This window comes from Sciurus vulgaris (assembly GCF_902686455.1).
Source record: "Sciurus vulgaris genome assembly, chromosome: 1".
Lineage (NCBI taxonomy): Eukaryota > Metazoa > Chordata > Mammalia > Rodentia > Sciuridae > Sciurus > Sciurus vulgaris.
In genome coordinates, this window is record NC_136461.1 from 72,292,038 (window position 1) to 72,305,936 (window position 13,899).

General features: G+C 41.7%; 1 protein-coding gene across 2 annotated transcripts in view; it reads right to left on the reverse strand.

Annotated features, from left to right (window-relative positions):
- Positions 1-5,603: 5,603 nt before the first annotated feature.
- The window catches only part of LPAR3 (lysophosphatidic acid receptor 3), an 84,053-nt gene continuing 75,757 nt past the window's right edge, over positions 5,604-13,899 (reverse strand). For both annotated transcript variants that reach the window (XM_079139913.1, XM_079139914.1), the window contains exon 3: positions 5,604-7,523. In XM_079139913.1, coding sequence (XP_078996039.1) covers positions 7,195-7,523 — 329 coding nt within the window. In that variant the 3' untranslated portion in view covers positions 5,604-7,194. The remainder of the gene's footprint in view (positions 7,524-13,899) is intronic.

Consider the following 13,899-nt stretch of genomic DNA (forward strand, 5'->3'; position numbering starts at 1 on the left):
GGGGGGAGGGGGTGGGAATGGAAAAACAGTAGAATGAATCAGACAGCATCACCCTATATATATGTACGATTACATGAATGGTGTGAATATACATTGTGTACAACCATAGAAATAAGAGTTGTATCCCATTTGTGTACAATGAAACAAAATGTGTCTGTAAAAGTAAAAAAATATTTTAATAAAAAAAAGAGCTACACATATACAGAACAGTGCCCAGGACTGTTCTAAGTGCTTTACATACAAGTTATTTAATCTCCATAAATCCCTACAAGATGGGTACAATTATTATCTCCATTTTATAGATAAACTAAGTCACAGAGGAACTTGACCAACTCACCCAGTTATTCTATGCTTGAATACTTAGATTGTTTAGAAGTTTTCAGTAGTTTTAACCACTTTTGTGTCCAAGGACTTTTTAGAATCATTTCTTGGGCATGTATTTTCAGAAATTGAGTTATTTAAAGAATGCAAACCTACTTAATTCCTAGAATGGCTATTATTAGTAAAATTGACTCTTTTGGCGGGCTGGGGATATAGCTCAGTTGGTAGAGTGCTTGCCTTACAAGCACAATCCCCAGCACCGCAAAAAAAAAAAAAAAAAAAAAAAAAAAAAAAAAAAAAATTGACTCTTTGAAATCTGAAGTTATATATAGTTATTAGGAAACTAGTATTTTTTAAAATAGAGAAGATATAAAGAACTTAGATAGCTAAACATGATCCTTGATTTAATTACTATGTGTCTAAGACACTCTTTCATAAGGTGTTTAGTTTCCTTTTGTAAAAAATCAAGATAATTCCTGCAAGGTGCCTTCATCAGACCCTCATTTCTAACAAAGTAGAAACGGTAGTGTTATTTTTCCCCAAACAAGCCACCAACTCTGAAACATAGATCTAGTTCTGCTTCTTCCTAAAAAGGGATTGGTTTGTTGTTGTCTTGAGGATTAACGGAACACTGAAGTGTGACTTTTAATGGCTCTGCATGTCTGCATTTTACACCTACCTCTTTGCTTGTTTATTACTGTTTCAAGATCCTATTCTATTCTCCACCTGGACCTAAAGATCATGTCGTGATATATTTGCCATTGGCGGTGTATCAACTATGATCGCCATAGTTTCTTCTTGTGCTCTTATCTCAACTTTGATATCATAGATTTGAATAAGTGAACTATGTTCTTATGCTCTTTTAAAAAAAATCTAGTCTTCAAACTTCAGAAAATCCCATTATTTTAAGGCAAATCTCCTATGTTGTATGTATTAACACTTTATTTTTTAGAACCCTCCCTGTAGAACTAGTTATATTACCTTCTTCCATCAGTCAAGAAAAACTAATAGAACCTTTATTTAGAAAGGAGAAAGTTCCAGAAGCCAGGAAAATCCCACCCTTTGCTTTTTTTTTTTTTTTTTTTTTTTTCCTGTGTGCATTGGCTTCTGGTTGGCAGTCATCCTATTGCAAATCCCTCTGTGCCGGTCCCAGTACTTCCCAGTAAGCATCCCTGTTGGTTTCCATCAGTGCCAGGCAATCCTGAAAGATGAAGAGACCAGAAGGGAAACAGTGCCCATATTCCTCCTCCACAGCAAGGTTGAGATGTGAGATTTTGCAGGACTTCAGGGAGTCCCTCCACAAATCTCCTGCCTCTGGAGGCCCTTTCCAGAAGTTCCTGACCTGCAGACAATAAGTCCCTAAAATTTAGCTAGAAACCCAAGAGGTAATTATGGGTTTGCCTTTCCACCTGTTTTATAAGGGCTTAATGGCCTGTTTTAAATACCTTCTTGCTTCAAATACCACAATAGTTTCTGTTTTTCTGACTGAAGATCGACTGATATGTCCTGGCTTCTGTATTTACATAAATCTGTGGTCAAGCATTCACCTCAGCAAAACAAAACAAACCAAAACAGAGAAGTCTAGTTTAGTTTATGGGCACCAGATTCCCCAATCCATAAATTGCAAACTATTTTAACCCAAAAAGTAACCCATGGCTGGGGTTATGGCTCAGTGGTAGAGTACTTGCCTGGTGTGAGTGGGGCACTGCGTTTGATCCTCAGCACCACATAAAAAAATAAATAAAAATAAATAAATAAATAAAAATAAAGTTCACCTACAACAACAACAAAAATTTTTTTAAGTAACGCATTTATGTCATTTCATTTTCTTCTCTAGGTCTTATAGAATACTACCACACAAATCATAACAGTCCAGATCAAAAAACTACCATACCAGCATCACCGAAGTTCCAAGGTGATACCCTAAGGATGGTGGTTACACAACGTTCATTCCTAACATTTTCAGCTCCTTTTTACTTTATTCTCCTTATTTGTGTATTTGTTGGATTTATGGTTTTGTCAATTCTTTTAAGGCAAGGTGTTTTCTTTGTGGGGGAGGGTCCTCAGCTCCTAGGAAATGTTTTCATTTATTGGTTAAATTAAATGTAAAATTACTGTGTGATTTTCTACTTGTCTTGATGGAGCCAACAGCAGCTCACACATTTCAAATTTGAGTCAACTTTTAGCAAATATGAGCCTCTGAGTTTCCCCATATGGGTTAGCTGTCCATTTTATTTCAGGATTTCTTTCTCCCCTGTAATCATGGATGGATTTACGATTACACATTTCACACTAGCTTAAAATGGATTTTAGATGATCTAAGTGATTATTGTGTATACTGAAACTTGAGAACCTCTGCAATAAATGAAAGTAGACCTCTGTTTCTTTGAATCCTCATGCAAGGAATGAAGTCTAAAGAATTCAAAGCCTTAGGGCTTTTCATAGGATTCACATCTGGGAGATGATGCCTAGAATATGAATTTTGGCGCTGCAAAGTTTCCTCCAGATCATTTAACTTTAGCCTCTCATTTAGGAAACCAGTAATCACATCTAGACATAGACAGTTTGGTGTAGAACAGAACTCAGAACCCAGTTATGTGAATTTCAATTCAGTGTTTTTTTTTTTTTGACCGTGCTGAGGACTGAACCCAGGGCCTTGTGCGTGCAAGGCAAGCACTCTACCAACTGAGCTATATCTCCAGCCCCAATTCAGTGCTTTTTAAAACATGGTTGTCACATGCATTTGTGGGAGTGGTGAACTGCACTACTTTATATATGTCAGTTATGCTGCAGACAGGCATATGTATTAGCACAGTTTTCTGGCCAGATAGCAGTAAAGTTCAAACACGATTAGTGTATTAATTTTCAAAAGATGCAGAAGTTCCTTGAGGAAGGGATACCATTTTTTAATATGTACAAAGATGTAACACAAGCTGGTGGTTGGCAGCCCCTCCCCTTCTTTACTCAGTATACCTTTCCATTAATGTACAATGTACAGGCACTAATCTCAATAACAGATATAGTACAGATACATTTTATGGAAAGTTGAATTATGCAAATTTGAAATTGCTTTCAGAAAATACTATAAAGTTTTGCTGCATAAAATAGCACCTCTCTAAAAAGCTGCCAAGAACTGCAAATTCCAAAGTGGCTAACCCAGCAAATTGCAAACTGGATTCATGGATCATCATGGAAAGATGCTGTGTTGCACAGTATGGAATGACCCACACTTCAAGTGCTGTGCACTGCAACTTCCAGTGTGAGTCAGTGACCATCATGCCATTGCCTGCACTATAAACCGTTAGGATCTTACACGTGATAAAACACTCAGAACCCCTAACCACTGCAATCAACAGGGTATCATCTGTTAATTTAGGAGAGAGCATCCTTTAAAAAGCACTGGAGAAAATGATATATAAAATATAGCAGAAGGGCCAAAAAGCCTCAATAGCATCCCACCTAATATTTTTCTGTGAAAACTGGTTTTAAGTTATGTGTATTTGAAATTATGGATGTATTCAGGAGAGCATCTGTCACACAAAGTGCAGCTTCCCTTACTTTAAAAATTCTTTATGTCTTTCAGTGATTCCAATTCCCACTCTATGCCTAAAAGACAATGTGTAAAATTAGAAGCTGGCGGTGGCGGGGGTGGGGTGGGGGGGTGGGGGGGGGAGGTTCAATTTAGCACCACATTTAGTGTTCCACAAAGGGGTTGTAATTCTATGGCAAGCCTTCCAGAAGTTAGATCTGTTTTTGTGTGTTATTAATTTGTCTAGTACACAGTGAGATGCAATGTCATGTAGGATAAGGCTGTGGGTATGTTTGGTCCAGGCTCTAACAGGTTTTGAGTTTGTCACTAAGTCACCCTTTCTGATGTCTTCACAGAACTTACCTTCACTCTGCCTGTTCAACCAATTAAAAAAGAGGGTCAAGCAATCTTATTGCCTTCCCTCCCCAAGCTAGAGGATTAATGAGCTACTAAGCATGAAATGCTTAGGATGACTAACTACAACACAGGACACAGCAAGCAGTGTGTGAGGTCACATTGACAGGGAAGTAGAGCCACACCCTTGGCACCACATGACGCTGTTGCAGTCAACTCTACTGAGTCCTTGGTCCCAGGCCATCAACTCTTCATGTACTCAGAATTCCAGGGAAGATGGTACCATATATGATATATTTCAATTTTTTTTTCTAGTTTTGGGGATTGAACCCCCAGGTGTGCTCTACCACTGAGCCACATTTTCAATCCTATTTATTTATTTGGTATCAGGGGTTGAACCCAGGTGTGCTTAACCACTGAACCTCATCCCCAGCCCTTTTTATTTTTTATTTTGAGACAGGGTCTCCCTAAGTTGCTTAGGGCCTTTCTAGGTTGCAGAGGCTGCCTTTGAACTTGCAATCCTCCTGCCTCAGCCTCCCAAGTAGCTGGGATTAGAGGTGTGCACCACCACACCTGGAAAATTTTGGTATTTGCAAAAATCATCCATCAAAGTACTGATTATGAGGGTGACCAGAACTTTGTTGAAAGCTTGCATTTACTTTATGGTTTAGTATTACTTTTAATTGGAACTGCCACAAACTGGCCTCAAATATACTACTCAATTAAAAAAGAAATTCGCCAAGAAATTTAAAATTTACTTTCAAAAAATTACTTCTGTCCAAGCAGCAGTCTTCATGAATAACTAAGTTCTCTTACCAATATAGATTGATCAGAACACCTTGGAGAGTGCTGCGAATTTAAGAAGATGAAATCTTGTTTGGTTAGGAAGTAGCCCAAGGGCTGATCTGATAAATTCTGGATAACATTTTCAGTATTACCATCTTAATGTCGTGCAGATAAGCTTGGGATCTTAGAATTTGCAGAGGAATATTATTTAAAATTTTTTTTTGTTCCAAGGACCAGGGTTGCTGAGTGATCTCGAGTTCTGTGACCCCTGGCACTTGTCATTTCCAAATATACATGATTTTTCTTCTCTTGCACCATCACTGAGATATGTACATGCATAAAAAACAAAAACTATATATTTCTACCCTGCATTTCCACACTTTGGATCCCCTCCAGAACCATTCCAAATATGACACTCGGCTGCAGGGTAGTAAAAATGGTTCTTTCCTCAAAATAAAACCTTTAAAGATCCCTTAGTAGCTATTTGGGGACTGGAATACAATTTCAATTCTCCACCCGCTGGCCAGCTGTAGATTCAAAATGCTTACATAAAACATCCGCAGTATGTACTTCATGACAAATTTGATTTTTCTTTCGCAATAGAAATGTGTGCCATAGTTACCACAAACTTTATTTTTACTTAGAAAATATACAAAGCGGTAACACACCTCAACAAGAGAGAACAGATCTTTTTAAAATTTTATTTTTATAGGTGGCTTTGATAGAAGCTTCAGGTAGAGCCACTTATAACACAGAGCTCATGAAATCCACACCTTCAAATCATAATACTCTCTATTTTAGGCCATTATATCTAAAAGCATGACTTCTCAAATTCTAATATTACAAGTAGTTCCTGCACATAAATGTTACATCACAATAGCAAAAAAAAAAAAAAAAAAAAAAAAAAATGTAAACTTCTTTTGCAAACTACATAAATACTATAATATCTGCCTTAAAGTTATTCTTATTTTAAATCAGAATATGTTCTAAATGTCTTACACAGAAAACTTTGGTCAGTAGCATATATATATATATTTTTTTCTTTTTTACTTGTTTGCCTTTTATGTTACCTACTTAAGTCTTAGAAGCAGAAAAATTCAAAATAGAACCCAGATCAAAATTCATTTCACAAGTTGGGTAAGTATTGAAGTAGGTTGATAATCGAGGGCAAAATATGAGATGTGAAATTATTCCACACACTTTCAGTGACGTGGAGGTTACTGAAAATAAGGACTCTAGTCATACTTGTATTTGATCCTATGTGGAAAGGATATATGCCTGCTTGTTGATACACCTTTTAGTAGGCTGTTTTTTAAAAGTCTGTTTTTAAATGAACACTTCTCTCTCTCTCTCTCTCTCTCTCTCTCTCTCTCTCTCTCTCTCTTTCTCTCTTTAGAGCACAACAGGTTATTTCTATAGCTACTGTCCTGGACTGAAAAGTCTAGGTAACCAGTGACTTTCCTTCACCACCACCATCCTTGGAGTCCTTAGAAACAGAGTTAATGATAAGAAGATATGCTCATGTGGGCATGCCCACTCACAGAACCACATTGAAGCCTTCCCCACTTCCAAAAACATTTAAAGCCTTTGCCTTTTTGTTGCTATTTTTAAGTAAATGGTTTTCTTCAGAACTTTCTTTTTGTTAAAAGTCACATTTATCCTGGAGCTCTTACTGAATTGTTGTTCTTAGATTCCTATTGAACACCTAGCTACTGGCCTGGTTTCTTTGAGGGAAAAAAGAAAAATACAATTGGTGAAGCGTTTCTGAAAATTTCAAATGCATGCAGAAAGAACTACATAGGTTTTTCTAGCAGCTAAATAAAATGGCTCAAGTAACATCATTTATTATTTATTTCAGCCTAAACCCTTTAACAACATCTTTTGAAACACAAAGAGAATGGCTACAAGATGGCGGCCAAGCCCAGAATGCCCGGCCAGCTAGGAGATGCTTTGAGCAGTTCACAGGATGACGAGCAGGAAGGTACTGTGCTGTCTTCCCTCTTTCTGTGCATTTTCACTAAATGCATTGTGTCTTCTCTTCACTGCCCATGCTTTTAAACTATGAAAAACAAGAACAAATTTCTAAATCTAGCAGTGATTAATTCAGACCTCAAATAACACTGTACATGGGCTTTGTTAGAGACAGGTAACCATTCTCAACAGCTCTTTCCCCAAGGGAGGCCCGAACAGGAAAGGTCCACAGCTTAGGAGCTGCTTTTATTACAGACCGTGCTTTGGCTAATACTATCTTCCATATACTGGCTACCCGTGTCGCTCCTGCTGAGGACTGTGGAGGGGATGCGGGAGGGACGCCTCTCTGGGTTGTTCTCCTGAGAAAAGCAGCAGATCATCTTCTTCATGGTGCTGTACATGTCCTCATCTTTGTAGGAGTAGATGATGGGGTTCATGACGGAGTTGAGCAGTGCCAGCAGCAGGAACCAGCGTTTCACATGCTGTACCCCACACTGTGTGCAGCTCAGGCCATCCAGGAGCAGAACCACCAGGCCTGGGGTCCAGCATACCACAAATGCCCCTGGAGGGAGAGAACAAGAAACAACATGTACTCAGACTTATTCAGGATTCTTTTCTCCTAACCTTCAGTCCGTGGCATCAAGGGACCACAAGGATTTGTTCTGTTAACCGCAAAGCAAACTTCCAGCTTTCATCTGAGCATTTGAGACCTGACTATTTCACCTGCTTACCCAGGTCTTTTTTTTTTTTTTCTTTCTCCACCACCAAGATGAGCTAAGAGATTTGTTTTATTTCAGTTATAATTAAGAGAATACTAATTTGTCTATTTCAAGATAATACTGAACTATTTTAGATATACCAATACAATAGTCATACAGTGAACAGGGGCAAGACTTACCCAGGTCTTGTTATAAGGTTCAGAGCTTACACTGACCTCCTGCTTAGGAAGCCCTATACCCATATGATCTCCAGTATTTCTCTGACCCACACTAGAAGGCTGCTGTGATCATTATCCACATTTGACAGATGTAGAACTGAGATCTGGTTCCTCAGGGGATATGTGGAGAAGCCTCTCTAACTCTAGGATTCACACAGGTAACCATATCTATTGCTGTTCTCCAAATCAGACTTTCTAAATGTTTTCTTGAAAATAGGACACGTTGCATCTGTGGTATATCTTCTAGGGTTTTAACTAAGTCACCGGCTCAAAAATGCTATTCTTCACAAATTAATGCTGATGCTTGGTAAGCACTACATTCTTTTTGGCATCTCCACAGGTCACCTGCTTAACCACCTGCTCTAGATTAAGATGTTCTAATTTTTTTTTTTTTTTTTTTGCCAGAAATAAAATTTTCCTGGGGATATAGAAAAGTGCTTGAGACTCCACAATTGAACATAAAATGAACAGCAGTCTTGCCTGTCTTTAGCCACTGGAGCACACTTACCTTACTTCCAAGTTTCCTGAATTTTTCTTTTAAAATATAAGTCAAGGATACAATATTCTGCACTTAGTTCTCAGTACCTCAGATAGCAGTAGCAGTTATACTTTATACAGTGCTCGGGAGCTAGTACTGATGTGAATGATTTCCCTTGATTAACTCAGGACCACAATATGAGGTTGGCATTATTATTATCTCCTGGAAACTGAGGCACCAGGGAAGTTATATAACTTGCCTATGATTGAATAGTTTTTAAGGGATACAATTTTGAATGTAAGCATTCTTTTGCCAGGGGTTATGCTCTTGGCCATATGACCTGACTCAGTAGTGTGATGTGGTTGCTTTCTTTCCATGTCTTTGTCATTTCTAAATACACTTGCTTATTCATGCAAGGAGATCTACTAGACAGGAGGAGGTGACGACCGCGTACTAAAATGTTAATGCTAAAATGCTAATGCCAGACAAAGAATAAGTAGATAAATCTATAAAACTATAGCAACAACTAGTTACTCTTAGTGGTTAGAATTAATCCCGGACAGTTTGCTCTTGTTACTTTATCTTCCTTCTGAGAGATAGAATACAAAGTAAGACAAGGTGAGGAAGCACCATGAGCTTTGGGGTAGACAGGTATGCCCAGCTCCTCACTTTATGAGCTACCCAACATAGGCAAATTACTCCATTTTTTCTAAGCCTTCATTCTTTCCTTTAAAAAATAAGATAATATACTTAACTATGTTGGGTGGCTTTGGGGATCAGAGGTAATGGAAAATGGTGCTCACCACTGTGCTTGGGGCAATGAAGGCTAAGATGTTAGGTGAGATGCTCAAAGGCTGACAAGTGTCAGAGCCAGGATCTGCACCACAGTCTATACTCCTGTCCCTAAGCTAGGATGCTCACTGTTGGGCCAGAAAGTGTCTCATTGCTAAAGTGGTGATGGGAGTACTTCTGGATTTAAAGTTCCTTTTGAGTTATGTTGTATCTGACCATGAAGCTGCATATAAGTTATGCTTTGACATGCTAAATAAAGATTATCTGGCCAGAAAAGGGAGAAGAGGGGGGAGGAAGGAGAAGAAAAGGGAAGGGGATAGAAGGAGAAGGGCAAGAATGGGAGGAGAGAGGCTGGCTACAGGGTAAGAAGAGAAATAAGAATCTGTTGATTTTGTCTTCATAGTGCCCCAAAAGACCAATGAAAGGCAAGTTTTCTTTGATGGAATAGCCCCTACACACCAGGCTGAAGTGTGGAACAGGTGCTTCAGATATGTGGTCATGAGCTGATAGTGACATTCCATGGTAGTCACCGGGGGAAACATGGCCCTTCCAGGACTTTGGTACCTAGAGGCTAAGTTGTCAGCTCAAGCACATCTCTGGAGGTTGTTGGGCGCTATGCCATGCAGACTACGCCAAGATGGTGCTTGGCAGCCAGCCAGAAGTTGTTTTGATCACATCGGCGGTGAGGAAGTCGGTTAACATAGACACACTCAGGTGCTTTATCATTGGCCGTATTCAAGTGAGTCCACGCACACAAGGCATGCACATGTGTTCCTGAGTGCTCCTGCTTGCGCCTGCTCGTTTTGACCTTTGCCGTGATTGGGCAGCTGGCTCTTTGCCTGATCTTCACTTAACTGGCATGGCCCTACCCTCCGCCTCCTGGAGGGAATATAAGTGGGCAGTAGGCAGAAGGCAAAAAGCAGTAGGCAGAAGGCAGAAGGCAGATGGCAGATTACAGAGCGGAGGACTAAGAACACACCTCTAGGTCGCAGATCACAGACCGCAGTGCGGGACGCACCACTAAGAAGCACCTCTGATAGACAGCACCTTTAGCACGCACCTCTAGCACGCACCTTTAGTTAGCAGGATGCAGGACGCACCTCTAAGAAGAAGCAGCAGAACTTTAAGAAGAAATAGATCTCTGAAAGCGTAGCAAGCCTCTAAAACTCCTTCTCAAAGCCTCTCTTCCTCTAAAATCAAGCAAGCCTCTCTTCATCTATAAGCTAGAGAATAAGCAAGCAAGCAAGGAAGCAGCTCAGGAATGGAAGTAGTTTATTTCCAGTCCACCTCTGATAAATACCGCTGAGGCAGTAACAAATATCCGCGGGATTGTTGCTGCGGGCGGCAACAGGAGGTAGGCAGAGTTTACCTAACAGGTCACTCTTCAGGACTTCTTCCATATGTCAGGGGCTAGATATGAGCCCTCATTCCAAAATCTTTCAAAGAGAAAATATCAGGAATGGTTTTGGTTCTGGGAGAATTCTTACAGAATGACAGAAACATGCAAATGAGCAATTATCCTAATTCTTTAAAGTGGGGGGAGTGTGTGTGTGTGTGTGTGTGTGTGTGTGTGTGACATCTTGAAAGGTACAGATCATTTAGTCTTCTACTAATCCTCAGTAAATTCTAGAAAAAAAAACCTAAAAATAAAGTTCTGGACTGGGGATGTAGCTCAGTGTAGCATTTACCTAGCATGCATGATGCCCTGGGTTTGACCTCAGTACAACAAAAATAAATAAATATGTAAAGAAATAAATAAATTCTCTTTGAAAGCAAAAGAAAAATAAATAGTAATGTTTTTTGAATATTTAGTATTCAATCGATGTTCAAAATATCATTGCTGGGGACCAGCAAGAGTCACAAGAGGTCATGACAAGCTGAAGTCACTTAAAAAAAAAAAAAAAAAAAGAATCAGGCATTAACAAATAGGAGTATCCCAGGTACCATCTAGGAACCAGTGGAAGAAATTAGTATGTTTCTCTTGACAAGAAAGGGCTAAGAGGAGACTGAGTCTGGAGTCTCTGCTCACATGCTCAGAACCTGTCTCTCAAAACTTGAAGAGTGGTCTTACAGAGTGAGGAAGCACAGACTTATTCTGGGCCATTCCAGAACAAATGGGAAATAAAAGGAAGTAGAATTTGGATGTAAGATTTCAAGTAAATGGAGATATTCAAGAAGGGAATCTATTATTTAAGCAGGCAGGGAGCCTCCCTTGACCAGCTTATGTCCTTTGCTTAGACTGTCCTGAGCTGTACAAAATAAAAGCTGTACAAGCTTTTATTTTTCCTAAATAAAAGGCAGCCTAAGTGTCTTCCGAACTCTATTCCAAGTAGAAGATTGCTAAGTCTCCGAAGTTCTGAGTTTCAATTCCTCCTAATATTCAAACACACTTTACTTGTTTCCCAGACACGATTATAAGACGCAATAGTGGAGAGGTTTCAAGATGGCGGCCTAGAGGGTGGCGGCATTTCATGTTGCTCCAGGACTCAGGATTCAAAAGAGGAGATATTGAGACACTTGGGACCAACTCAAAGCAGCCGGGTGACTCTCTCCCGTTGGGGAGGCGTTCCGGATGGGACAGTAGTCCCGGAACGCAGGGAACTTTGTGAAGTAGAGCTGCCGCGAGACACCCCTCCCCCCGCTGGAGCAGTGAACTCGGTCAACTGGGAGCACCGTAAAGGAGGCCGCTCAGCACAGCACTGGGACTCGGAGCAACCACTGGGACCCCGGCGGCTGCCCAGGAGAGGAGTGGCGAGGAGAGCTGTGTGGACTCAGAATACCGGGGCCTGCCCTGAGGAGGAGGAGGAGGAGCGTGGCCGCTTGGATTTGGAGTGACTGCACCAGAGCTACAGGCGATTGCCAGAGGAGAAGCTGCGCGGCGAGCTGTTTGGACTCAGACCACTTCTGAACACCGGGGCCTGCCCTGAGGACGAGGAGGAGGAAGAGGAGCGCGGCCGCTTGGATTCGGAGTGACTACACCAGAGCTACAGGCGGTTGCCAGAGGAGGGGCTGCGTGGCGAGCTGTTTGGACTCAGACCACTTCTGAACACCGGGGCCTGCCCGGAGGAGTAGGAGGAGGAGGAGAAGCGCGGCGGGTCGTTTGGACTCGCAGTGACTGCATTAGCGCTCCAGGCGGCTGCTCAGAGGAGAAGGCGAGTGGTGAGTTGTTTGGACTTAAAGTGACAGCTCCTGAACACAGGGGGGCTGCCTGGAGGGGAAGCGTGGTGGGTCGCTTGGTCTTGAGTGGCCGCACCAGAGCTCCAGGCGGTTGCCCAGAGGACCCGTGCAGCAGGTCACGTGGATTCAGAGCCACTCAGAGCGACCGCTCCTGAACACCCAGGGGGGTTATCTGGAGAAGGAGGAGGAACGGGGAGGGTCACTTCGACTCGGAGTGATTGATTGCCCAGGGCTACGGGTGGTTGGTGGGAGGAGGAGGCACGCAGTGAGTTTCTTGGACTCCTAGTGACCGCACCGGAATACTGGGCGGCTGTCTGGAGGAAGAGGCGTGTGGCGGATCTCTGGGACTCAGAGCGATTGTACGGGGCCCCAGGTGGCTGCTCAGAGGAGGGGCCGCATAGCCAGGCGATTAGGTGCAGAGCAGGGTTCCAGGATCTAGGAGGCTTCTTGGTGGAAGAGCCTCACAGAGACACACTTAGGGCGGAGCGAAGGTTCCAGGCCTGCGGGCAGATTCTCTGAGGAGGGGCAGCCTAAGGAGATTCATCTGCGAAGGGTGAGGCTCCCAGGCCCAGGAGGTAGGGCCGGGCCCCTGGGAACTTTGCAGAGGAAGGCAGCCCAGCCCAGGCGGTAGCTATAAATTGAGGGGAACCTCTAGGAGGGAACTGATCAGCGAGACCTCCCCACCGGGTGAGTCTTCCCTGCCGGGTGAGGTTTCCCCACAAGGACGGTAAAACCAGAGACTCAGGCCCAAACAGGCCTTGCCTCAGCCCGCAGCCTAGGTCCCCTTTGGATGACCATTGGTCAACAAGTGGAGGCACCTCTGCCCACTAGCAGGGATTATACCCCACCTGAAGGCCACCACTCCTAGAGAGGCAGCTTCCTTGTGGAGCACCGCATTATCAACTTTCTCCAAGACTTCAGCCTACTGAAGACTAAGAGGGGATATATATAGAAATCTTCAGGGACATTGTAAGTCAATAGAGGAAATCTGCAATATCTCAGCGGTCCACTGATACCTGAACAATATGAGAAAACAAGGAAAGAAAATGCTGCAAACAAATCTAGATGTTACATCAATAAAACCCAATGACAGCATGGCAGAAGAAATGACAGAAAAGGAGTTCAGAATGTACATAATTAAAATGATCAGAGAAGCAAACGATGAGATGAAAGAGCAAATGCACACACTGAATGATGAGATGAAAGAGCAAATGCAGGCATTGAATGATCGCACCAATTGACAATTAAAAGAGCAAATACAGGAAGCAAAAGATCATTTCAATAAAGAGTTAGAGATATTGAAAAAAAACCAAACAGAAATCCTTGACATGAAGGAAACAATAAACCAAATTAAGAACTCCATAGAAAGCATATCCAGTAGGATAGAACACCTGGAAGACAGAACCTCAGACATTGAAGACAAAATATTTAACCTTGAAAACAAAGTTGAACAAACAGAGAAGATGGTAAGAAATCATGAACAGAATCTACAAGAACTATGGGATATCATGAAAAGGTCAAATTTAAGAATTATTGGGATTGAGGAAGGCCTAG